The sequence below is a fragment of the Anguilla rostrata genome, chromosome 9 (genome assembly GCF_018555375.3).
Source record: "Anguilla rostrata isolate EN2019 chromosome 9, ASM1855537v3, whole genome shotgun sequence".
Classification (NCBI taxonomy): domain Eukaryota; kingdom Metazoa; phylum Chordata; class Actinopteri; order Anguilliformes; family Anguillidae; genus Anguilla; species Anguilla rostrata.
Genome location: NC_057941.1, coordinates 6,790,001 through 6,813,771, shown reverse-complemented (window position 1 = coordinate 6,813,771; position 23,771 = coordinate 6,790,001). Strand labels below are relative to the sequence as shown.

At 51.3% G+C, this 23,771-nt stretch overlaps 1 protein-coding gene and 1 long non-coding RNA gene across 21 annotated transcripts in view; one reads left to right on the top strand and one right to left on the bottom strand.

The window, feature by feature from the left end:
• Positions 1–23,771, bottom strand: part of LOC135262786 (uncharacterized) — a 656,092-nt gene that overhangs the window by 234,459 nt on the left and 397,862 nt on the right. Inside the window, exon 2 of the long non-coding RNA XR_010332321.1 lies at positions 10,710–11,121. This is a non-coding gene — a long non-coding RNA (uncharacterized LOC135262786). The remainder of the gene's footprint in view (positions 1–10,709; positions 11,122–23,771) is intronic.
• The window catches only part of LOC135262780 (RNA-binding protein Musashi homolog 2), a 246,435-nt gene that overhangs the window by 9,635 nt on the left and 213,029 nt on the right, over positions 1–23,771 (top strand). For all 20 annotated transcript variants that reach the window (XM_064350001.1, XM_064349999.1, XM_064350000.1 and 17 more), the window contains exon 5: positions 883–924. In XM_064350001.1, the coding sequence (XP_064206071.1) occupies positions 883–924 (42 nt within the window). The remainder of the gene's footprint in view (positions 1–882; positions 925–23,771) is intronic.

Genomic DNA, 23,771 nt, shown 5'->3' with positions numbered 1-23,771 from the left:
ATACATGTTAGTAGCCTTTTTTGACCTAAAATATTTTGCCTCCTGCAAATGAGTATAAAGTGTACTTCATTATCCTGGGGGCAGGTAATCTAACTGGGTGTGATGGGAACTTTGAGCTCAGCTAGGTAAAACTGTTGAAAACGGTTGAAGGGGAAAAAAGCCTGCATGCTGACAATGAGATGCTCCTGAGATCGCTTGCCTGTGAGGGTGATGCTATAGCGAATGAAATGCCCCCCTTTGGACAGACCCCGTCATTGCAAAAAGTACCGTGTAGCTACGCAGATATCGTGCATTTTATTTATCGCTGAACTTGAGGAAGTTATTTTCTGCTGGAGAGCCGTTTCGATGCATCTGCTGTTTTCCTTTGAACGAGCCAGCTTTTGGTCGAGAGCATTCAAAACTTCCTGAAAGCCTTCTCGAATGGAGGAAAGTGTAGTGTGACATTGGTGCATGAAATAGTTTCTCCTCAATCTGAATGTAAGATTGATAAGGCTCCCGGAGCAGGCCTCAGTGCGGGTTAAACAGAAGACAAAATGTCATTAATGAGAGACCGTAAACCAAAGGAGGGGAAACTCCTTGAGATGCACTTTCGTGGTTATTGTGGAACTTGGGCCTTCCACAAGCACGAAACCCAACAAGACCCAAGAGTAAATTTTCAGTTCTTGCCAGTTGTAGCTAATTTTCCATTCCTGATTGCTGGTGTAAATACGTTTGAAAAGTACATTTCCCTTTCTGACTAAAAAATGTTTTGCTTTTAAGATTAATTAGCTCTTTTTCTGCCTGTATTTCTTCAGTGTTGAAATATTAAGGCATTGCTTGTTTATTAATGCCCCTTCTCCCCTCTCTCTACCCCCCCCCCCTCCAACTCCCACTGATTTGCAGATTGATCCTAAAGTTGCCTTCCCCAGACGCGCTCAACCCAAGGTAAGTGGGAACGATGTCAGTTTTAAAGATGCTTTTGTAGACACAAGACACCTCTCTGTTAGTTTCTTTTTCTCGAGCATGGCTTTGCATTTCACATGCAGGAAGTGCTCTGTGAGTAACAGATGTTGGTGTCAAGAGTAGGAGGAAGCTTTGGTTTGATTCTTGGTAGTTGGCAAAAGAGCTCGGCACGTAATGAAGAGCTGAAGTTAATGTTTACAGGAAAAGGATGGATTTTCACCGCTGTGGTTCCTCTTCTCTCTCTGGCATAATGGAGGTTTAATAAATCTTAGGGGCTTCCTCCTTACACAGTGATTTGTTCACTCGAAGTGCCAAAGTGCTGCCTTTACTGGAAACGAGGAGCGGTGGATTTTCTGGTCTCTGCCTTGAAACTGATTTTTTGAAGTTTTGGTTTCTTAAGCAGTAAAAGCGCGTATTTTTGGCTTTCTGTCTGTCGCGCGCGCCCCGTTTGTATCCGCCTACACCTGAAGCTCGGTTGCGCCGCTGCCTCGTGGCTGAGCATGCAGCCGAATGGTTTTGGCCGGGGTTTTTGCGGTCGATGTCGCGCATGTTCTCTGGCTGGTCGTCCGACTGTGAAATGACGAGAGGGTGCATCGGGCTGGTGTGGACCCTCTTGCGTCCGTGAGATTTTTTTTTCGGCATAATGGATTTTTTTGTCCTTCCTAATGGCACAGAGAGCGGCATTGTTTCTGAGCCGGTTCAGGTTTCAGTTGGGGGGGGAATTGGCAGCGAAACCTCACAAAGCCAGAGCACATGGTGTCTTAAGGGTATCGGCATATGGTTGAGAAACTAACCGAGATGTAGAACAGCTTTCTTTCTCACCCCCCCCACCTGTTCTTCGCTTTAACCTCTTTTCTTCCCCTACTTTCCCCTGGAAAATAAACCTTTTCACATTGTTGGAAAAACACCCACCGTTTGTTCTCAAAAATAGAAATGTTTCCTTTTTTTGGGATTCTAGTTTTTCAGCTTCCTAAATCCCAAACGTTAATTTTAACGTTAAAAAAAACAAGGTTGTTTTCTTGAATAGAAGTAAACTAAGGACATAAATCGCACGGAGCAGCTTTCTTTAAAAAAGCGGCTTTTTTGAAGTTTGCACCTCCGTTGCGTCACATCCCGAAAAAAAAAAAGAAGAAGAGAGAAAAAAAAAAGAGTTTTAAGGCACATTAGAGGATCTGCGGGTTAAATCGTATCCTGAGTCATTTTAGCGTTGCGATCTCGAGGGCCAGCTCATTAGGGAAGAAAATGGGTTTATTTGTTTTTGGTATTACACAGAGGATGTGGATTTCAAAGGGCATTGAAGGAAAAGAGGATTGAGGCAGATAGATTAACATTGCACCGGCTCCTTCTTTCCCCTTCATGTAAAGTTAATAAACGGTCGCGGTCCATTGCTGCCGTTTAGGAGGTCCATTTTGTTTTCGCGGCGGCCCCCCCCTCGTCCCAGCCGCTTCTCAAATGTTGCCGTCGGTATTGAATCTCCCCCCGGGGGGAGTCCATTTCAGGGTACGCGCTCGTCAGCCAGATGTCCCCCCCCAAAAACCTCTCAAAGTGGACTGTGCCCCAGTACTGTTCTTCTTCTGCTGGGCCGGTGGACAGACCGAAGCGCTTTGCACAGTCTGTCTGGCGTGGCTTCGAAGCTGTGGGTGTCTGCGGCACGGTCAGAGCAAGGACTCTATCCAGCCATGTAGAATATTCCCCCCCCCCCTTCCCCTTTGGTAATAGTGCCTCTACGGCCTAGGCAGCAGCGTAGCACAGTGGGTAAGGAAGGTCACAGGTTCGATTCCCGGGTAGGACACTGCCGTCGTACCCTTGAGCAAAGGTACTTAACCTGCATTGCTTCAGTATATATCCAGCTGTATAAATGGATACAATGTAAAAAAAAAGTAGTGTAAGTCGCTCTGGATGAGAGCGTCTGCTAAATGCCTGTAATGTAATGTAGCGTCATGGAGCTGGTTGCATAGCGACACTGGCGCATTTGAGCCCTGGTGAAGTCACGAGGCGTGGTTATGTCCCGCAGGTGGCCATATTCACCGGTCTTCCAGGTGACCGTATTCAGATTTGGGGCGTTTTTTTCGGTGCCTTTTTGTTATAACTCCGGGCTCGTCCCGCGTGCGTCTGCTCCTCCTCCTCCTTCCGGGGCGATCAGGCGGTCGCTTCTGGCGGCGCGCCCTTGCGATCGGTTTCCCCGTCCGCCGCCGTCGCCGTTGCCGTCGCACGCGGGGGGGGGGGCGGCTCCTCCGCGGATCCCGGCGTGTCCCGACACGATTTTAATTGCTGGCGGGACGGCGGCCGCTTCGCCGGGAGAGGCGAGCTCTGAGGGCCTGTTGTTGAAGCAGGCGCGCTCAGAGGGGACCGCCGGCTCGCTTAACCAGCGCGTCGCCGGGTGTGTTCACACGGCAACGGCGGCCCGACGCGGCCTTTTAGCCAATGAGCCGTCTCCAGGCGTCCTGCAGAGCCTCCAAAATAAAAACCAAAAAAAAAAAACTCCACGGAAAGGTATTCGATTTTTAAATTTTTTTTTTTTAAATGAGTGCTTATGAGGACTTAAATGAGTGGCCTAATGTGTTCTGCGGAGAATTCATACACACTGCTAAGATTTGCTTATTTTTTTTCCCTTGAGGGCGCAGCGAATCATTTTCTGTGGAGTCGAATTAAACCTGCCACAGCTCTGCATTTTAATTTCTGCAGAAGAGATCTGGTTCAATACAGGGAATGGTGGGGGGGGGGGGGGGGGCGTGGGAAAGGGAAGGAAAATGGACTCCGTGGCTATGGCGCTAACCTGTTAGCGTGACCGGGGCCCATGGCTGTGGTTGGGGCTGTGGTTTAACGCTCCTCAGCTTGTAGATTTTCTTTCTGGTTCATTTCCCACACGTCCCCCCCCCCCGCCCCGCCCCCCCAGTCTGCTGCTGTTCCTTCCTTAGCGGAGCTGTGGTGAACATAATGTACCAGGCCGGGGAAACGCGTCTGGAGTCCCACGGCGTCCGAGCTGAAGGGGGGAAAGCGTGTTGCTGGAGTGTGAAAACTTCAGGCCAAGTTTTTAATGAAGTCTGGAGGTGACGCTGTGTGAAGTGCTGCACGCCCCCCCCCGCCCCCCACCTCACCTCTCTGGGGGGGGGGGGGATGCTGTGGTCCCAGCTGCAGGGCGGCCTCGCTTTCCCTAGCCCAGCTCTGACTCCGCCGCTCGGCACTCAAACGCCAATTAAGAGCCAGCCAGTCTGCCGCTGTAGGGCCCCGCGGTGTGGATCCAGGGGCCCCCCCCATCTCATAGCTGCCCATCGCTGGATGCTCCTCCCGAAAGCAGCGGGCGATGGGCTGGGATTGGTTAAGCCTCACAGGGGTTTGGCAGGATCCTTGTGTGTGTGTGTGTGTGTTAGAGCGCCGAGAGATCTCGAACGTCTCAAAAATAATTTTCGACCTCGGGGTCTGCGAACGACGGCGCGCGATGCGTCTCACGCGCTCGGCTCTCCGGGGCTGCGTGCGGCGGGGCGGCCGGAGATCTCGCCAGTCCGCTCGCTCGGACCTTATTGTGCGCGTGATTGATTTTGAAACCCCCGGCAGACGCCGCGCGGCTCAGTGTTTAGCTCACGCCGGCTCTAAGCAAGCTGTCGGAAGCCGGTCCTCGGCTCACGAGGAACTTTCGGACGGAGATCTTTCGCTCGTGTGGGTTTCTCTCCGTTACCGCGGGTAGCCTGTTGTGTCTGTGTCTGTGCGTTGATGTGCGGAGATGTTTATTTTTCTTGTTGCCGTGTGGCCTTTATGGTGTGTAATTTGGAGGTTCCTGGGCTTTGTGCTATCAGGGCTGGGAGAATGAGAGGACAGCTGAAGCTGGCCTAGAAGAGGGGGGGGAAAAAAAAAAGACTGATGTTGAGTGACATTAATGAGGTGACTAGGCCAGAAGGACAGAAAGCAAGGTCCCCCCTCTCTACACAATCGCTAACAAAGCCCTTTCCCTGAGCTCCCTGATCTACAGAGGCATTCAGGAGCCCCCCCCCCCCCACCCCACTCGCCACTCTCTCAATTCCACCTAGTCTGCATCTTCAAAAAGAACATCAAAATACATAGGCCTACATACAGTGTCCCTTTGATTCCGCAGAGATAGCCTCTTTGAAGCCGTCCTCGCCGTTGTATCGAGAGTCCAGCTCGATGTTCTCTGCTGCCATTATTCGTAAAGATGCTCTGAGGACAGAAAATTGCACAGAAGCGTCGTGTGGCTCAGTGGAGGAAGTGGAATGGTGGTGATTAGTTCCTGGGCTAGGGTCTGAGAATTTCCGAGCTGGGACAGCGTTTCGAGCCCCCAGGGCCATGGTGAGTGCGTGACACCTTTTTTTTGGAGAGGACCTTCCTGTTGAGCCCTGCGCCCCTGCGCGTACTGTAGGACGCCATCGCCGAACCCTGGGCGGGACGCCCTTTGTCCGTCCAGGACTTGGCGTGCTACGATCGCGTTTCTGCGCCTCCGTCGACGAAAACAGATTTGTCAGTTTCTGTACTCATTTTACTTTTTGTCACGATCGTTTTTGTACGCTGTTTGTCACACCTGGTGACGAGGCGCAGCTGTGCCCAAAGTCATTATCAATTTTCTGGTACACTCGTCTCAAGAGCTGATTTGGGTTCTTCAGTGAGATTTGTGCTTGCTCAAATCCCACCGCAGGACAAACAGCCCTGCTCCCCCCCCTCCACGACACTGTGTGTCTGTGTATGCAGTTCGCACATTGTTGCTTTAATGAGTGATGCATCTTTTTTTTGGGTGTGCGTTGTCTGTGAGTGTCCTGCTGCATTCCTCTCAGAAATAATGTGGTATGACCTGCAGGTTTAACCTTGAGCTTCGGTTTTGGCTAAATAGTATCTGGCGTCTCGGGGGTTGTCCCTGGTATGTAAACAGTCTGTAACATCTCCTTGCCCGTGCCTACTCCTGGAAGATGTGCTGTCAGAATTCTTTTTAAAAAGCAGTCGGCATCTCGACAGGGTTATTATTCGGCGACAAAACCTGGATTGTAGCAGCAGCCTCAGTTATTTTTTTTTGGTTTCTCCCGGAGTGGATGTCTGCCAAGCCCGCTGGAGCTCGTTGTAAGAACAGACAGTTCTCCAAACCCGAGCGTGCGGATGCGTTTGACGCCGCCGCCTCTGCGATGATGAAGCGTATCCCTGCGAGTCAAGGTTACCGGGCTCTCTCACAGCTCTCTCCCTGTGCCGCTCTCTCTCGCCGCTCTCTCGACGCTCTTGCCGCTCTGTCTCGCCGCTTACTCGCCGCTCTCTTGCCGCTCTCTCCGTGCTCTCTCGATGCTCTCTCCCTCGCACCGCTCTCTCTCTCCACTCTCTCCGCTCTCTCCCTCACGCCGCTCTCTCGCCGCTCTCTCCCTGCTCTCTCCCTGCTCTCTCGCCGCTCTCTTCCTGCTCTCTCCCTCGCGCCGCTCTCTCTCGCCGCTCTCTCGACGCTCTTGCCGCTCTGTCTCGCCGCTTACTCGCCGCTCTCTTGCCGCTCTCTCCGTGCTCTCTCGATGCTCTCTCCCTCGCCGCTCTCTCTCCACTCTCTCGCTCTCGTCCTACGCCGCTCTCTCGCTCTCTCCGCTCTCCCTGCTCTACTCGCCCTCTCTCCGCTCTCTCCCTGGCGTTGACTTTTCACCGTTCTATTTGCCGACGCTCGTGGGTCCTTCGCGCGGGTCCCGCTCGCTTGAAGCGAAAAAAAAGCGAACCGCTAGCCTTCCTCTTGTTTTGTTGGAAAACCAGATTTCTGTTTCCTCTTTTTCTTGGTGTTCTAGAGGGAAATATTATGTCCCCCCCCCCTCCCCCGTTGTTCTCCCCAGTTTCGGAATGCCCCATTTGTGTTCATAAGGGCTCGTTTTCCACAAGAGCGGACGTGCTCTCCTCTGAAGTACGTGATGTCACACCGCTGTTAGCAAGTCACTGTTAGCGAGTCACTGTTAGCGAGTCGCTCGCCACGAAGACGAGTCTGGGGCTTAACAGGCGGACCTGCGGGCGCCACGTCGGCCAGTGGGGGGCGCCGGTGTGCACTCTCGTCCCTGGGTGATGCCGCAGCCGACGGCTCGCGGGTCTGCCGGCCTGTGTGCGGCCTGCTCCGGGTTCGGTACCGGACCACGCAGCCCGACCGCACGCTCGAACGCGTCCTTAAGAGGACGCGCCACCCAGCAGCCCCCCACTCTCTTGTAGGTTTGTCGCGCTCGTAAATCTCACGCGAGCCGTTATTGTAAATGCAGAGTGTTAAATGTCTCTCTTTTTTGATTTCGGTGTTGTCTTTAAGCCGGGAGTTCCCATCAGACACCGGCCAGGCTAGTTAAATACTGATTATGTGTGTGGCGGCACGAGTTGCATATTTTGGCTGGGCTGTAGGGACGACTGTTGATTTTATCGGTGGTTATTTGGACTTTGACTCGGGGACGTTCCCAGAAGATGTTTTAAAAACCTGCTGCTATTCTGGGCAAACAGGCAGAAAAACGCGGCGCTGCGTGCGCTCGTCTCTGCACCGCTCGAAAAAAACGTCCCTTTTTTCCTTGGCTGAATTATGGGTAATTTCAAATACTGCCCCGGCCGGCTATTTTTATAGCCCGAGATTACTTGTCAACGCTCTGTTATAGTGCTTTTTACCTGCAGGATTGAATATTTATAAAAAAAAGAACTATGCATCTTTTTGTTGAGGCTTTAGGTCCAACCAGGATAGCATATACCTGAGTTAAAAAAAAAAAAAGAAAAGCCAAAAAAAAAACACGCTTCACTTTGAGAGAAGAAACGGGCAGTCCTGTTGGGAGCGTTCACGCCACATAAAAAATTAAATGTGCGGCTCTTGGTTCAGAGAAAGGGAAGGGAAGGGGGGGAGGAAAAAAGTGCTTACTGAAGCTGAAGTGTGTGAGAGTTTTCTGTCAGAGTAAAAAAAGGCTGGTCAGTGTGCCCCCGTCCCTGGTGTTTATTGGCCTGCCCACGCTCTCTGTTAATGAGTCCTGACCCACGCTGGGTGTGCCGTTGCCCACTGATTGTCCTTTTCTCCGCGGCCACACCGCCGCGCTCCCGCCTTCACGGGGACAGAACACTTATCCGCCCGGGTGGCTCCCGAACCCTTTTCCTTTTTTCCTCCGCCTGTTCTCTCTCTCCCTCTCTCTCTCTCGCTCTCTCTCTGTCTCTCTCTCTCTCTGCCCCTCTCTCTCTTTCTCTCTCATATATATATCTCCCTCTCTCTCTCCCCCTCTCCCCTCTCTCTCTATATATATCTCCATCTCTCTCTTCCTCTCTATCTCTCTCTCTATCACTCTCTCTGTCTCTCTTTCTATATATGTGTGTGTATATACATACATACATATATATCTCCCTCTGTCTCTCCCTCTCTATCACTCTCTCTATATATATATGTGTGTATATATATATCTTCCTCTCTGTCACTCTCTCCCTCTCTCTCTCTCGCTCTCTTATTTGAGTTTTTCTCCTCCTCCTCTTCTCCGCGCCTCGCTGCGGGCCAGGCTTTTGTCAGACGAGCGGCGGCTGCTCTGGAGCGGCTCGCCCCGCGCGGAGACGCCCGGCGTATCGGTTTTATCCCGTCTGAACGTGACTCATGACGGACAGCCCCTCGCTGACAATGCCGCCCCCCCCCCTCACCACCCCCCCCTCCCTCCCTCCCCCTCCCTTGTTTGCTCCAGCTCGCCCTACAGCTTGATAAATCTGCTGCTAAATTTAGAGGCAGTTTCTCTCAGTCGGGGAGAGATTACTGGCACACAGAGAGAGAGAGAGAGAGAGAGAGAGGGAGAGAGGGAGAGAGGGAGAGAGAGAGAGAGAGAGAGAGAGAGAGAGAGAGAGAGAGAGAGAGAGAGAGAGAGAGAGAGAGAGAGAGGGAGAGAGGGAGAGAGAGAGAGAGAGAGAGCCTAGAACAGAGCCCGTCAGGATGAGACAACGGGCCCATTGCGGCCTTCCTCTGTTCTCAGGACAAGGCTTCTACTGTGACACATGCCACTTTGTGTCTGAAATGTTTAATATTAAAGAACAGTTCAAGTTCAAGAACGACTGCGGCCGAAATCGGATGGACTTAGTGTATCATGAGACGTCTCTTAGAACGGTCTTTCGTGCCATTATTTAAACGGGCAGGGCTAAGGAGGCCGGGAACCTCAGCCTGGTGATATTTGCTGGTTATTTACACGGTCGATTTTTATGCCCCCGTGTAAAACGAAATGAATAAATAATAAAAATCTGTTTCTTAGTCGGCTGGCCGGATAGCTTCTCTAGCGTACGGTGCTCGTGTTTGTCCAAGCGGACTTTTTGCCTTTTGATAAGTCGACTGCCAGCCCGACGTTTTCGAACGGCTGTGATAACCTTTGGCTGGGTAAGTGGGGGAAGCCTCTTTAATTCTTACGACCTCGTGAAACGTTACGGCAGCGGCGCCCCCCCCCCCCCCACGGGTGCGCGTTAACCCTCTGCTCCCCGGGTCCGTTGGCTGGCTCCTGGAGGCCCCTCTGGAGCGAAGCGGACTCTCACCCCGACTGCGATGCTGAACTCTGACCCAGTTTCAGACGAAAGGTCTGCTATGAGGCTATTTTTGATTCGCTGGGAGGGGGGGTGGGGTGGGGTGGTGTGGGGGTTCCTGTTAGTGGTTCGCCGTACACTTCTTTTAACCCCATATTGAACGCTTACCTTGATTTGGACGTCGTGGAAAAAACCCAGGACGCGTGATGGGTTTGATTGTGGAAACACCTCACCTCAGAACAGCTGGGGCAATTGGCGAGCAATCAGTACAAAAATAATAATTCAGTGCAGAAAGCATTTAAATTATAATTGGATTCTTTTGTGCGGGAATGTTTTTGTAACCCTAAAATAAGTCCTTGTCTGCGTATCTATACTTAGGGGCTTGGGGGTGTGTCTCTTCCAGATGTTTTGGTTGTGGGGGGTGACGAGGCTGTACCAGCGACACGTGTCTCAGAATTTTGGAATAAACGTACGAATGGGACTCCTCCCTCATGTTTTTATGGAGCAAAAACATTGTAGGCATTGTGGGGGGGGGGGGGGGGCGTGGGACCTACCACAAATAAATAAGCATATCGCCCTTTCAGCTCTTGCCCCTGCAGGGCTCGTAGTGGGGCCTTTTTAAGACCTAGCTTGTCTTTGTGAGGAATTATTTTTTCCCCCCCTGAATGTTATTTTTTTAGCCACGTGCTTCCTTAATCCGTAAGACGTCGGGCACGTGGCACGAACAGGGCGGCGTGTGCCAGAGGTCAAGTGCGCGAGGCAGCGGCGGCTCGGATATTTTCATTGTTTTGATAAAATAATTGCCGCAAATTGTTTCTTCTTTGCAAAAAATGCCCACATAAGGGGCTTGGCTCTGGCTAATGGAGCGCGCCGTTTGGGAAGACGACGGCCGCTTTTAGCTCTCGTTCCACTTCAGACTCCCCGCCCGCTCGCTCGCTCGCTGTTTGGCCGGCCCGTTGCCGAATTGCCTTCGCGGGTTTATGAACGAACGGCCCTTGGGAATGGGCTTGGTGTCTGTTTTGGAAATAATATGGCCGCCGTTCTACCTACCAACCAACCAACCAACCAGGTGCTCCTATGCAGAACTGTGCCTCGCAGGCGCAGGTGTACGATATCGGTGGAGTGAGATCACCATGAGATCGTCGCCCATGTTTCTGTCTCCCTCTTGTCTGGCGGGGTGTGTTGTGGGCGGGGCCAGAGGGTTCTCTGTAAAGTCGCTTTTCCACCGCATGGTACCGGCTCGACTCGACTCTGCTCGACTTTTTTGGTTTTCCATCGGGCAAAAGTTGTGGATAGTATCTGGTACCTGGTACTTTTTTTGGTATCACCTCCGTTGAGGTTCCAAGCGAGCTGAGGCGATACCAAAAGGTGACGTGAAAACACTGCAGACCGCTGATTGGTCAGAGAGAATCGTCACTAGAATCGTCGCCTTTGAGCAACCAGAGTCGTCTCGTCGTCTGAGCTCTGATGTAGGATTTCCCAAACTCTCCTGTTTTTTTTCAGCAGTCTTTTGTCTTGCTGCCTTCAGCCTCTTCTGAAACAAAATTTGTCTCCTTGCTGCGACAAACAGCCACATACCGAGAATCAAGAACACCGTCCCTTCGATATCCTCCGTCGTTCCTGTGTGCGTCGCGTTGAAGATGACGTCACGCCAGTTTCATGCGGCGTCGCTATGACGACCAGCTACATTGACGGGGGTACTGTCTGCAGTGGAAAACGAAGTACCTGGGTACCAAAAGCGAGTGGAGTCCAGCAGAGTCGAGTCGAGTCGAATCGAGCCAGTACCATGCGGTGGAAAAGTGGCTTGAGATGCTGATTTTCCTGCGGATGCTAACGTGCCGTGCGCATACGGAGAGAGAGAGAGCGTGGACTCGACCGGTACCGCCGCAGCACAGCGTCGTCCTTCCAGGAAAAGGGCCCCACTCCATCACGCTCACTTTAGGAAGGATAACAAATGCTGTAAAGTCTAATTAGTTAGCCATTAAGATTAATAGAGCAATTACCTATGAGATCCAGCTACACTTAAGGCACCTTTCAGGAAGGAGGCGGCTGCCTGTTTAACGGCCGGCGGAGCCTGTCTGAGGAGGCCGGGGCCGGACGCCGTGCGTAATTTACCGCGCGACCGTCTGGCTGTCTCGCGCCCCGGCCGAGCCCCAAAAGCGGCAGCCCTCTTTAGTTTCGCCTCGACGCCGGAAAAAGGCTCGTCTCTCGCGAGCGTAATTTCCCGTCCTATCAGCGGCGAGTGGGGGCCCGTCGATTGGTTAACGTCGCCGTGCTTATTCCCGTTCGCCGCCCCGCGAATCCGCGTCGTTGACTCGGTGGGCTGGCAGCCTCTCTTTCCCTTGGCCTGATTAACTTACACCTGCCCCACCCCCCCCTCATCTTTTTGGTGTCCTTCCTAATAAAGCCACTTTCTCTTCTGCCCTGCTTTGTCCATCTTTTGTGAAACAGACGAGAAGATTCACGGACCAGTAGCCTTTTTACTTTTACGTATAGAGCAGCCTATTTATGGCCGTGTAAAATTGGCAGCCCGAAAGGGTGAGATCTGGGAAATTTGTGTCAGCTGATATTTTTTTAAAAATGGCTCGTGTTGGTAAAGAGGCTGTTTGTTGCTCGGTGATGTTTCCTTAGAGGGCGAGGGTGTGGTGTGACACCCCCGGCGTGGAGCGGCCGCAGCGCGCTACGTAACTCCTTTTTATAAGACGCGCCGTGCTTGAGCATGACGTCAGCTTTTTGCAGCTCAAATGAAACGGCACTGTAGCGCAGTAGCGTGAGTGCTAAGGGCTGACCGGCAGAGTTTTTTGTGAAGACGATGCGGTTATTAACGTCGGGCTGGCCCGTTCCTGCGCCCTCTTCGGCCCTAAGCTCTTAATTTGTTTGTTTTTGGAACAAGTGAGTAATGCACGCTGGCCTCCCCAGCTTCCTGGAAAAATAGCCATGTGCTTAACCAAAGCTGACTTATCTCCCTGCAGAACTTTTTTTTTTTTTTCTTCTTCCTGTTTAGCATAATCCGGAGAATGTGCACGAGAAAGGTCATTCGTGTTGGTCTGACAGGCCGGGCTGCGATTGGCTGCCCCCTAGGGTCAGGGGTGGGGTCACCGGGGTCCGGGCGGAGGAAGACGACGGGGGGGGGGGGGGAGCTCGCCCTTCTCCGTTACGGAAGGCCCGCACCTTTTCCTTGAAGGGGAAAAAAGAAAGGAGGAGCGAAAGATAATAAACGAAAGGAGGCTGAGGAAGACGGTGCGGGACAAAAGGCTGCATTCAGCGAGTGGCAGCGGGGTCTGGGGAGTGAATGTCAGGTCCCCGCGGTGCTGGGGGGGTGTGGGGGGGGGGGGCGGTGCGCCTGGCTGCGGTTGCTACGCTACGGAACCGCAGCAGCAGGTATCCTCCCTCCCGAAGTCAGCTCGGTCCCGGAAGACCACCGCCGCCGCTGGCGCCTCGCGGGTCAGGCGGCGCTACCGCCAAGCGCCTGGAAGGGGGGGCGTTCAGCGATTTTGAGGGGAACGAGGTGGGCTAGCTTTTCCCGGGGGGGGGGGGGGGGGGCTCAAAATGAGGTCTCTGAGATAAAAGCTTCGGCTTGCCTTTTCAAAGCCGGAAGGCCAACGCAACGCGGGACGAGATTCAGTCCTCGTGACCCAAAAGAGGGAGAAGGGGTTTTCCGTGAACCCTTCCGAAAACGCGTAAAGCAAAGGGCTTGAGCATCTGAAAGCCGTTGTTTATCCAAAACGCAGACATTCGGATCTGCCGATTCCTGAAAGTCACAACCTTTCGTGTTTTGTTTAGTGTCTCCTGAAGGGCTGGTTGGTCGCTGAGAGACGGGGGGGGTGTTTGTGGGGGATTTTTTTTGTCTTCGCCTCTCCCCCCCCCCCCCTCTGCACCTCAGAACGGGCACCGGGCCTGCTGTGACCTCTCTTATTACAGTGACCGTCAGGCCCTGGCCATAGGTGCTCATTTAACGGGCGAAATTGGAGGGGAGAGATGGGCGGGCGGGGAAATAAACCGTTTGTTGATTGGAAACGGCGGCGATCCCCATGGTTTCCCGAGTCCCGCGATCGCCGCGGGGATTCGTGTGGCCTTGAGCCGACCTTGGGGAGCCTCGATGTTATCGACGCGTCCTCGAACGAGCGCAGCGCGACCCGTTAAAGCGATCATCCGCACGCGCGGCGGCCGCGGCACTCGCCTACAAGAGCCGCGTCGGTGAGGCATTACCGCTTCTTACGCCGTGGTTAAAGCAGGAGTGTGTGTGTGTGTGTGTGTGTGTGTGTGTGTGCGCGTGTGTGTGCGCGCACTGCAGGGAATCTGGACAGTAAGAAGCGGGACTAAATTAATATATTGGCTTGGATTTAAAAAAATATATATATATTTTCAGCATTTTGCAGACTTGATGGCGTCATCATGAAAATGGTTCTTAATTTTACATGACTTTTAAAAAGCAAAATTTCTCTTGGTTGCAACTAATGGCTTACCACACCAGCACAGGGTCAATGTGAGGTGGGACTGCAGTGCTATATGTGTGCGTATATATGTTTGTGTATATTTATGTGTGTGTGTGTAGATGTTTATATGTATATATTGTGTGTGTTTGTGTATGTATACATGTTTTTATATATATTTATATACATGTACATATAATAAATATGCAAATTTCTGTGCTACATTTGAGATGCTTGGTCTTTAACAAGCTGGTGATCTCTTGACAGTCCACAGTTTTGGCCGGGAGGGGGGGGGTTTGGGGGGAGATGGGGGGGGGTGATTGGGTGTGAAGCGGTCTCTCTCTGGGTTTAGGGGAGTGTTTCTCCTCTCTGAAAGGTTGTCTGACCGTTTTTTTCCTTGCAGATAGCAGGAAGGTCTTAATACGCTGTGCTCTGAACCTTGATCAGATTGGCTATTAAAAGGCCATTAGAACCGTAATGAAGGGGAAAGCCTAAATGTGGGCTGGGACGTTTCGGCTCGTCTGATGGGGGAGCGTTAGCGAGATTCGCTCATCTGGCTGGGCGTGTGTCCCAGGCCACACGGAGTTGGCCGCCTCTCCCACACCAAACTTTACTTCTCTTGTCACTTACTATTCTTCTTTACCTCTTTTACCCCCCCCCCCCTTCCCCCCCAGATCAATAACACATTTTTATAGTCTTGGTTGTGAACTGGGGTCGCCATCTTCACAGACATTAGGCAGAGAGGTTCTTGCGGGGTTTTGTCAACATGGGCCACCAGAGCCCAGACGAGACCGTGAGATCGAAGGTGGGCTCTCAGACGATGGAAGGCGGGGGGGCGGGGGGGGCCAGCGCAGGTAACGTTCCGGAGCCGAAGGTGACAAAATTATTCTCTTTTTTTTTACTTTTCAATGTCTCTCTCTTTTTTTTTTTTTTTTTTTAAATATAAAAGGAGCCCGCTGCTGGAACAATGCGCGTGTGCAGCGGCATCTCCCCCGTCTCTTAAAAACCCGTAAATCAACCCGAGACGCCCTGTTTATTAACACAAGGCTGGGGGAACGCGCCGGTCCTAAGTGATGCGCTCTCTGGGTTGCGCAGGCAAAGATAGATTGCCGAGCGAAAGGCGATGAATTAGAGTTGATTTATCGCTCATAACGGGCGCCGCCGCCGCGCCGCCCGCGGAATTAAACGCCGAGGCTTCAGAGCCGCCGCCGCCGCCGCCGCCGCCGCGTCCGTCAGAGGAGGCAGCCGCCGACAAATAAAATAAAATAAAATAAAATAAAGCGCTCGCGCGGAAGCCCCACCGAGTCATTAGAACAGAGCCCACAGGTTGATAAAGGCGGCCGATATTATTTTTTTTCCTGCCCACGATCAGGTACGAACCAGCGGGGGATGTGGGCACAAAGAAAAGGAATTGGGTGGGCAGGAGAAAAGGGGTGGGGGGCTGGGGGTAGGGGGACGGGGGGAGGCTGAAATGAATCGATGGAAGAGGAGCACTTCTGTTTTCTTTTATTGAAGTCCCTCCTTTCAGAACCTGCTCTCTCTCCACTCTGTTATTTACGACGTACAGTAGTAAGTGCTTGCTTGCAAATTGATTTTTTTTTTTTTTTTGGAGTGTGTTCATTAATCAAATATTGCAATAAAAGAAGGCTACCTTGATTCGGAACAGGCCAGAAGCAATTGCCGTAGGCAGTTTGTACGGGGGGGGGGGCGCGGCGGCGTCTGTGGGAGGGGCTCGGTGGCAGTTTGGGTTTATGGACGTATAATGTGTTTCATGCCTTCATAATTACCCCGGCTTTTAAAGCATCCTGAGAGAAATTGCGGCATTACAACAAAGGGTCATTACAGCAGAAAGGACCCCACAAATCAATAACTCTTGTAACGCTGTGCGCGCACGTGGCTGTGTAACGCAGAGTGGATACAATGCTAAGAGACGCTATTTTTTCCCTCAACACTTTGTGGAAAGAGGCAGCGGAGGGCAGCTTGCTGGCGAAGACGAGGGCCAAGGTTGCTTTTCAGTTTCTGTTCTCTAATTGTTTGTTGACTCGCAATTACTGCAGCGGTGGCAACGGCTATTTTATTATTTTTTAAAAAAAGGAAATATTTATGGCCTATCTGTACTTACTCGTACGAGTAAGGCCTTATGTTTTCTGTAGCCTCCTGGATGTAATCTCACCTCGACACGCAGTCCTCTCTGCGCGGCCGCCGCGGCTGCTGGTGCTAGCCCACGCGGCGTAATCCGCACAATCTTTTACCTGGTGTTTTTTTTTTTTTTTGCGTCTCTGCTAACTCTCCGGGGGGGGGGGGCTGGGAGGAGAAGATGGATAGGGTGCGCGTCCGGGTGCTGCTGCATCTGCACAGCTGCTGCTGCGCGCTACAGACAGGCAGCCGCTGCGCAGGAGTCTGCACCGCCCCCCCCCCCCCCCCACTCCCCACCCCCCAGCCCCCCACAGCGGCGCTGCCCATCGGAGACGAGAAGTCTGCTCTGCTAAATTAAGAGTTGAGGAGGGGTGGGGGTGGGGGGAGGAGCTGAGGTCCGGACAGCCATCCGTTACATATCGGAACTGCAGAAATCGAAAATCAAACAAGTTCTGTTCTGTTAGCGGAGGTGTATGTGCTTGGGACCTTGTGTGTGTGTGTGTTTGTGCGCGTGTGCTTGTGCGTATTCGTTTGTGTGTGTGTGGTGTTGCGTAGGTGTGTGTGTGTGTGTGTGGGGTGGGGGTGTGTGTGTGGGGGGTTGGGTGGGGGGTATGTGTGTGTGGGGTGGGGGGGTGTGTGTGGGGGTTGGGTGGGGGTTCATTAGAGTCTCTGCTGCTCGGAGGCCGAACCCTGCCCCTGAACGCACTCAGCTGAGCATTAACACGCCGCAGTTGTCTCCCTTTTTTTTTTTTCTTGTGCAAAGTTACACCGTCTCTGTTCCCCCCCCCCCACCTGCTCAGTTTCTTTCTGCCAGTCAGTTTATCTTTTTTAACGATGTTATCTTTGTGACGGTGGGAGAAGGCAGACGGAAGCCCCTGCTTTAGTTTTGGCATCAAATTAAACGGATTAGAACGTTGAGCGCAGGTGCTCTTCTCCCCCCTGGCTGCGGCTGCGCAGGTGCTCTTCTCCCCCCTGGCTGCGGCTGCGCAGGTGCTCTTCTCCCCCCTGGCTGCGGCTGCGCAGGCTGCTCCGGCTGCGCCGGCTGCGCTGCAGACCGTGAGACTCCAGCGCTATATCGCTGCTCTCTGCACATTTAACAGTTAAACGCTGTGAGAGCGGGCTTGAGTAAGAGCAGCAGTTTATGAGAGTCAACACCGAACGCGCAGTTCTGTCTTCCTGATGAACTCACACGGTGAGAACCGGAGAGAGCGTATTAATTAAGGTCTTAACTGTGCCCCCCCGCCCCCCCCCCCAACCCCCCATAGAAGCACGTAGGGTGGCTGTCCTTTGTCCTGTGCACGTCACTATGGGGGGGGGGGGGGAGGGCGGCAAGCTGAGAGGTGTTGGAGCGTAAGGGTGCTGTGCTCCGCTGTGCTCTGGGGTGTGTGGTCGACATGCTCCCCCCCCCCGCTCCTCGGGTACGGCCTGTGAAAGACATGGTGCAGCTCGCAGCTGTGCCTGATGAGGCTGCAGAGTTTTCACACAAGCTCTCTCATCTCTCTCTCCATTTTTACTTCGTCAGGTAAAAGAGAAAAAAAAAGTACTTGGCACTCGCACTTGGTAAAAAAAAAAAAAAAAAAAAAAAAAATTTTTTTTTGGAAAAAATCCCTGCTGACAATGCTGGCTTATTAATTAATTCTTTTTTTTATACTTTCTGTTGCGCTGTCATCCTGGTTGGTAATTGCGCTGCTCTTGGGTCGAACAGTTTCTCCTGCGTCTTATTGGCTTGATTATTTTGGCTGTCGCCTAGTGGATAAATCGGACGATGCATCTTCCCTCCTGAGTCCAAGAGTGGTCTTTCTCTCCGCCTCTCTCTCTCTTTCTCTCTCTCTCACTCTTTCTCCTTCCCCTCTCTCTCACTCTCTCTCCTCCTTTCTCTCACCTTCCCTCTCAATCTCTCTCACCTTACCTCCCTCTCTCTCCCCTTCCTCCTTTCTCTCCCTCCTTCTCTCTCTTGCCTGCCCCCTCCCCCCTCCTCTCTCTCGCTCTCTTGTGCTGTCACTTGAATCGGCTGCTCAGCTGTGGCTGTGAAGAGGCTCTTAAAGTGGACGCTGCTCTCAGACTCTCTCAGACTGAGTCCCTCTGACTGCAGACTCTCTCACACTGAGTCACTCTGACTGCAGACTCTCTCACACTGAGTCACTCTGACTGAGTCCCTCTGACTGCAGACTCTCTCTGACTGAGTCACTCTGACTGCAGACTCTCTCAGAATGAGTCTCTCTGACTGAGTCCCTCTGACTGCAGACTCTCTCAGACTGAGTCACTCTGACTGCAGACTCTCTCAGACTGAGTCACTCTGACTGCAGACTCTCTCAGACTGAGTCACTCTGACTGCAGACTCTCTCAGACTGAGTCCCTCTGACTGCAGACTCTCTCAGAATGAGTCACTCTGACTGCAGACTCTCTCAGACTGAGTCTCTCTGACTGCAGACTCTCTCAGACTGAGTCACTCTGACTGAGTCACTCTGACTGCAGACTCTCTCAGACTGAGTCACTCTGACTGAGTCCTTCTGACTGCAGACTCTCTCAGACTGAGTCACTCTGACTGCAGACTCTCTCAGACTGAGTCACTCTGACTGCAGACTCTCTCTGACTGAGTCCCTCTGACTGAGTCCCTCTGACTGAGTCCCTCTGACTGAGTCACTCTGACTGCAGACTCTCTCAGACTGACTCACTCTGACTGAGTCCCCCTGACTGAGTCCCTCTGACTGAGTCTCTCAGACTGAGTCCCTCTGACTGCAGACTCTCTCAGACTGAGTCACTCAGACTGAGTCCCTCTGACTGCAAACTCTCTCAGACTGAGTCACTCAGACTGAGTCCCTCTGACTGCAAACTCTCTCAGACTGAAGTCACTCTGACTGCAGACTCTCTCAGACTGAGTCACTCTGACTGCAGACTCTCTCAGACTGAGTCACTCTGACTGCAGACTCTCTCAGACTGAGTCACTCTTACTGAGTCCTCTGACTGCAGACTCTCTCAGACTGAGTCACTCTGACTGCAGACTCTCTCGACTGAGTCCTCTAGACTGAGTCCCCCTGACTGCAGACTCTCTCAGACTGAGTCACTCTGACTGAGTCCCCCTGACTGCAGACTCTCTCAGACTGAGTCACTCTGACTGCAGACTCTCTCAGACTGAGTCACTCTCAGACTGAGTCCCTCTGACTGCAGACTCTCTCAGACTGAGTCACTCTGACTGCAGACTCTCTCAGACTGAGTCACTCTGACTGAGTCCCCCTGACTGCAGACTCTCTCAGACTGAGTCACTCTGACTGAGTCCTTCTGACTGCAGACTCTCTCAGACTGAGTCTGTCTGACTGCAGACTCTCTCAGACTGAGTCACTCAGACTGAGTCCTTCTGACTGCGGACTCTAGAGCTGCAGCTGCCTGTATCTCGCCCAAACCCATGTGGGGTTCGTCCTCGAAACAGTTGTGGCCGTTGGGGAGGCAGTTGGTGTTGGAGAGGTCATGGTGATTGGGGGGGAGCTGTGGCGGAAGAGAGTGTTAAGATTGGTGGGAAGGGTGCGTCAGGGTGTGATAGAGAGCAGGATTACAAACCTTCCAAGGAAAAAAAAATGGCATTATTTTAGCATATTTCTTCAACATTAATTTAGTGATGCTCTCATGTTTTGAATGTTAAAAGAGGTCTTGCATGACCTTTAGAGCCTCAGCAGGCCTGCTGGAAAGACTGCACAATTGATTTAATTTCAGTTATTTATAAATCGAGAGAACTCTCACGACCGACTCTCACTTATGAAAGTGTCCTTTTCACCCATAAACAAAGTTGTAATGTTCTAAAACAGCTTTTTTTTTTTTTACTGTCTTACTGACCCACCCTTTTTGGGGTGCACAGCCTCAGTGAATGCCCCCCCCCGAAATGAAGTTGTAATGTTCTAAAACAGTTTTTAAAATTTTTTTTTTAAAACTGTCTTACCGATCCTCCCTTTGGGTGCAGTGGCGGCCTCAGTAAATGCCCCCCCCTATGTCTGGGCAGCTCGGGGGGGTGCCGGACCCCGGGCGCGGGCGGAATGAAGTCCGGGACGCGCGGCGCCCTCGCCAGGAAGAGCAAACATGTCCGTCCGCGGCGGCGAAAGGTCACCGCGGCGAGGAGGTTTAAGCACACATTAAGAGCCGTGTGTACACTGCTCAGGTGCTCCCCTCCGCACCAGAGGTCCCCCCCCCCCCTTCAGGCGGCTGTGTAACTGTGGCTTTGAAAGCTTTATTGAAAAGGGGGGGGGGGAAGGATAAAAAAAAAAAGAGAAGTGTTGAATTTGCATTATTTAAGCAGCGCGGCTGTTGCATAATTCAGCTTTAACACTGGAAAAGCCGGTCTCTGTGAATACTAACAACCGTGACAACCATTTGCTTTGGCACGGTCCACCTTCAGACGTAGTCAAAATAAGATTCAAATGAGGGGTTTAGGTTTTGAGTGACACGGAGCATGGTTGTAGGAGAAAATAGTTTTTACGAAGACCTCATTCACGCCCGCATTGTGCAAACTGTAGAGTGCAATGCAAGCCTGCGACTCGACAATAAATAGCAAGTTTATAAGCTCATAGGTAACCCTCAGAACTGCAATCTGGAATATTTTCAAATTTTAGATCTAAAGCACTTTTTTGAAGTTCTGTGACTGAGGTGGGCAGTGAGGGCTGTCTGTTCTGTGTTCCAGATTTCACACTAACTTCTGGCCTTAATTACTTAATTAGTACTTAACATTTATGCTGACATTTTGACATTTTTAGCTACGTTTCTTGATTTGAGTGTGAGTGACAGCTGAAGACTGCTCTCGCGTCCCACTGCGATGCCTTTTACTGTGATCCGGTCTTGGTGTAGGCTATAAAGCCAACTGGCTCATTTAGCCAGGAAAATCGGCGAAACAAAAACTTGCGTACGTACCAGCACCCCCCCCCCCCCCCCCCCAGAACCGGAATTACCCATCCCTGTTCTTTGAGCTAATAAAAGCAAACAGAATTAAACATTCCTGATGCATGCCAGGCTGGCTAATGACCGAGAGCAGTTTGCAGGGCTTGTACTCCTCAGCAGCTTTTTACTGAATTGTTTCATTTCTGACTTTTGGTTTAAATGGATTGTTAATGGCCTTTTATAGCGTTTCGAGCGTGGCTGTTATTAAACTGTTGTCTCGCGCTGAAGGATGGAATGGGCCGGTCACTGCAAACAAAAGTGTTTTCTGGAGTAAAGGCGCTCCAAGTAATTGCAGACGAGTGGGTGCTGTAGTAAGAATTTGGGCTGGGATTACTGATGGGGGGGAATGAAGGTAATTTAAAAATGAGAGTGGACTGTATTTTTCTGCAAGAAGTCAGAATCCTGTTGAAAGATTTTTTTTATTTTTTACGGTTTGCTAGAGGTCGTGCCATAGTCTGCTTCATCGTTAGCTTGTTACCGTGTTTGTCTTTGAGCCAGATCCTGAACAGAGAGAGGGTAATGAAATACAACCATTGACTGATAATGTGTGTCTAAAAGGCATAGCTTATTTTAAGGTGTTTTCACAGGAAATTTCAAGTGTGGAGTAGACTACATCAAGAGAAATGGGCAAGACCGATGGCCAACAATCTCATATTGTTGGTCCTCTCTTATACGGTCATTTAAAAATTCAACGTGAGTTTTTGTATCGGTCAATTGAAATTGGTTTTGCGGCTTGAATTATGCATGGTCGCGATTGAAACAAAAATAAGATGTGGGCAAGGTCAAACAGTATCTGGAAAATAATCTGCCATTTACGGATCCATATTTATCTGGGCTTAAACCTGCTGCCATTTTAAAAATAAACACGACATATTCTGTCAACTGGTTTTTTTTCTCAAGTTGGCCAGTTCATTTAGTGTGTTGGTAGTTATGGACTGTCTGAACAAACTATAATAGAACAGCAATTCTTTTAGCTGAATAATTGCATTTAGCCGATTTTTTTGCATTTTGTAATGTGTGGTTAGGTGTTCCTTGTTGGTTTAAACTGCTGAAAGGTCAGGGAAAATGGAGGACAAACACTGGTGATTGTCCTTTAAATAAAAGTCAGGTTAGGCGGAAAGAAAGGCCCTGGAACACTTTCTTGGTAGATTAAAAAAAATTTCACACCTTGTCCATGCTTTTTCGTGTTTATTGGTTATAATCGGTATGGTAAGAGTATAAAAGTGAAGCGTGACGGGTGAGATTTTTTTTTTTTTTTAAGAGTTCATTAAGGGATATCTTCGTGCAGAAGCCAGGCAAGATGTGGAGTATCAGCATCTCTAGCGGTGCTCAGCGGCTAAGCTCAGGGAGGTGTACTACAGGGGGGCTTAACACACAATTTGCTACAGAAATGATTGAAATCTTTTGGGTTAATATGGGCCTAATGGAAAGTCTGCTCCACGATGCATCTTGGATGCTGTACACATTCCGTGCGTCTTAGCTTCCCACGCTCAGCCACAGCAACAACAGCAAAAATGCTGCTTCCGAAAGGTGAGCCTTCCCTCTCGTTCACAAAACTGTGGTGCTGTGACTCCCAAGGTGGGGGTTGACAGTTTTAATCCAACTCTGTTTGGTTTTTTCGCTCAGTGTCGCTGCGATATTAAAATTAAAATCATGTCAGGGAGTATAAATGCTTCTCAGCAGGATACCAACACGGGGTGACCCGGTTAGTTTGCTTCCCTTGCAGTTTTGTGCCCTAATTTATATGCCCCCCCATCCCCCCCCCCCCCCCCTCTGTTCTGTGGTAATGAGAAAATTCACCGTCTTTTTTCGGGAGCAGTGCTGTGCTTGACATTGTACGAGCGCAAAACCAGAGGAAATATTTCGGATGAGCGGATTGTATGTAGCAGCTCGAGGAAAAGGGATGATTTTCAAAAGATGCGTTGTCATGTCTTTCTTCTGCTTATCCTCAACAATGATAACACTGCAGGAAAAAACTGGCTGGAAAGTCTGACAGAATTTTTCACCCATTCTTGGGAGCATCTATCCAGTATATTTTGAGTTATTTTTGGTTAGTTCCTTATTTTGGTTTAGTTCCTGTGATGTAATCCGTGTAGGAATCCTTCTGCATGAAGCGTTTAGAAGCACTTTGGGTTTATCATGTGAGCTGTAGTTGAAGGTGGGGGGGGGGGGCGAGCTTGCAGATAAACTGTTTTTAAGGTCCATGCGACAGATTATGAAGAAAATGTACCCGTTTGTTTTTTTGTGTTGCGTGTGGGTGGACAGGACCGTCTCTCCCCTCAGTCAGCTGTCCTGTTTTGACAGATCAAAGCGAAATTCTCCCTTGAAGGTTGGTTAAGAGACAACCGCCCAGGACAGAAGGGGGGGGGGGAACTCAGTATCTGTGTATTTTTATTGATCTTTTTTTTAAAAGTTATATTTTGTGGAAATTGCGCTTCTTCAAACGGGGGGTGGAAGGGGTAGTGGGGGGGTGGGTGGGGGGGTAGTGGGGGGGGGCTTGCTTTCCCCACTGGTTCGATCAGAGCAATGAAAGCTAATGGAACTCCCCACTTCAAAGACAGCTCGGCCAGGGCCTCCTCTTCAATCAGGCGGCGCCGGGAAGATTAAAGCCGGCCCACATTAATCAGGTTTGATTAGTGGGGTCCAGAGCTCCCAGCTGTTCTCCGCGACAGGCCGGGAAGGTGAGCTCCGGCGGGACACGCTGTGCGCGAAAGGCTGCCGGAGGTAGCCAAGGCCACCTTGGACGGAGGCGTCTCCGGGCCGAGGCCCGTGCCTCTCCACCCCCACCCCGCCCCGCCCCGCTCTGGGTCCTGGGTGCGTCCCGGAACACGGCTGCCTTCATCAGCTGTTTTTACGGCTTAGCTGAACTTCTTTAAAAAATAAATA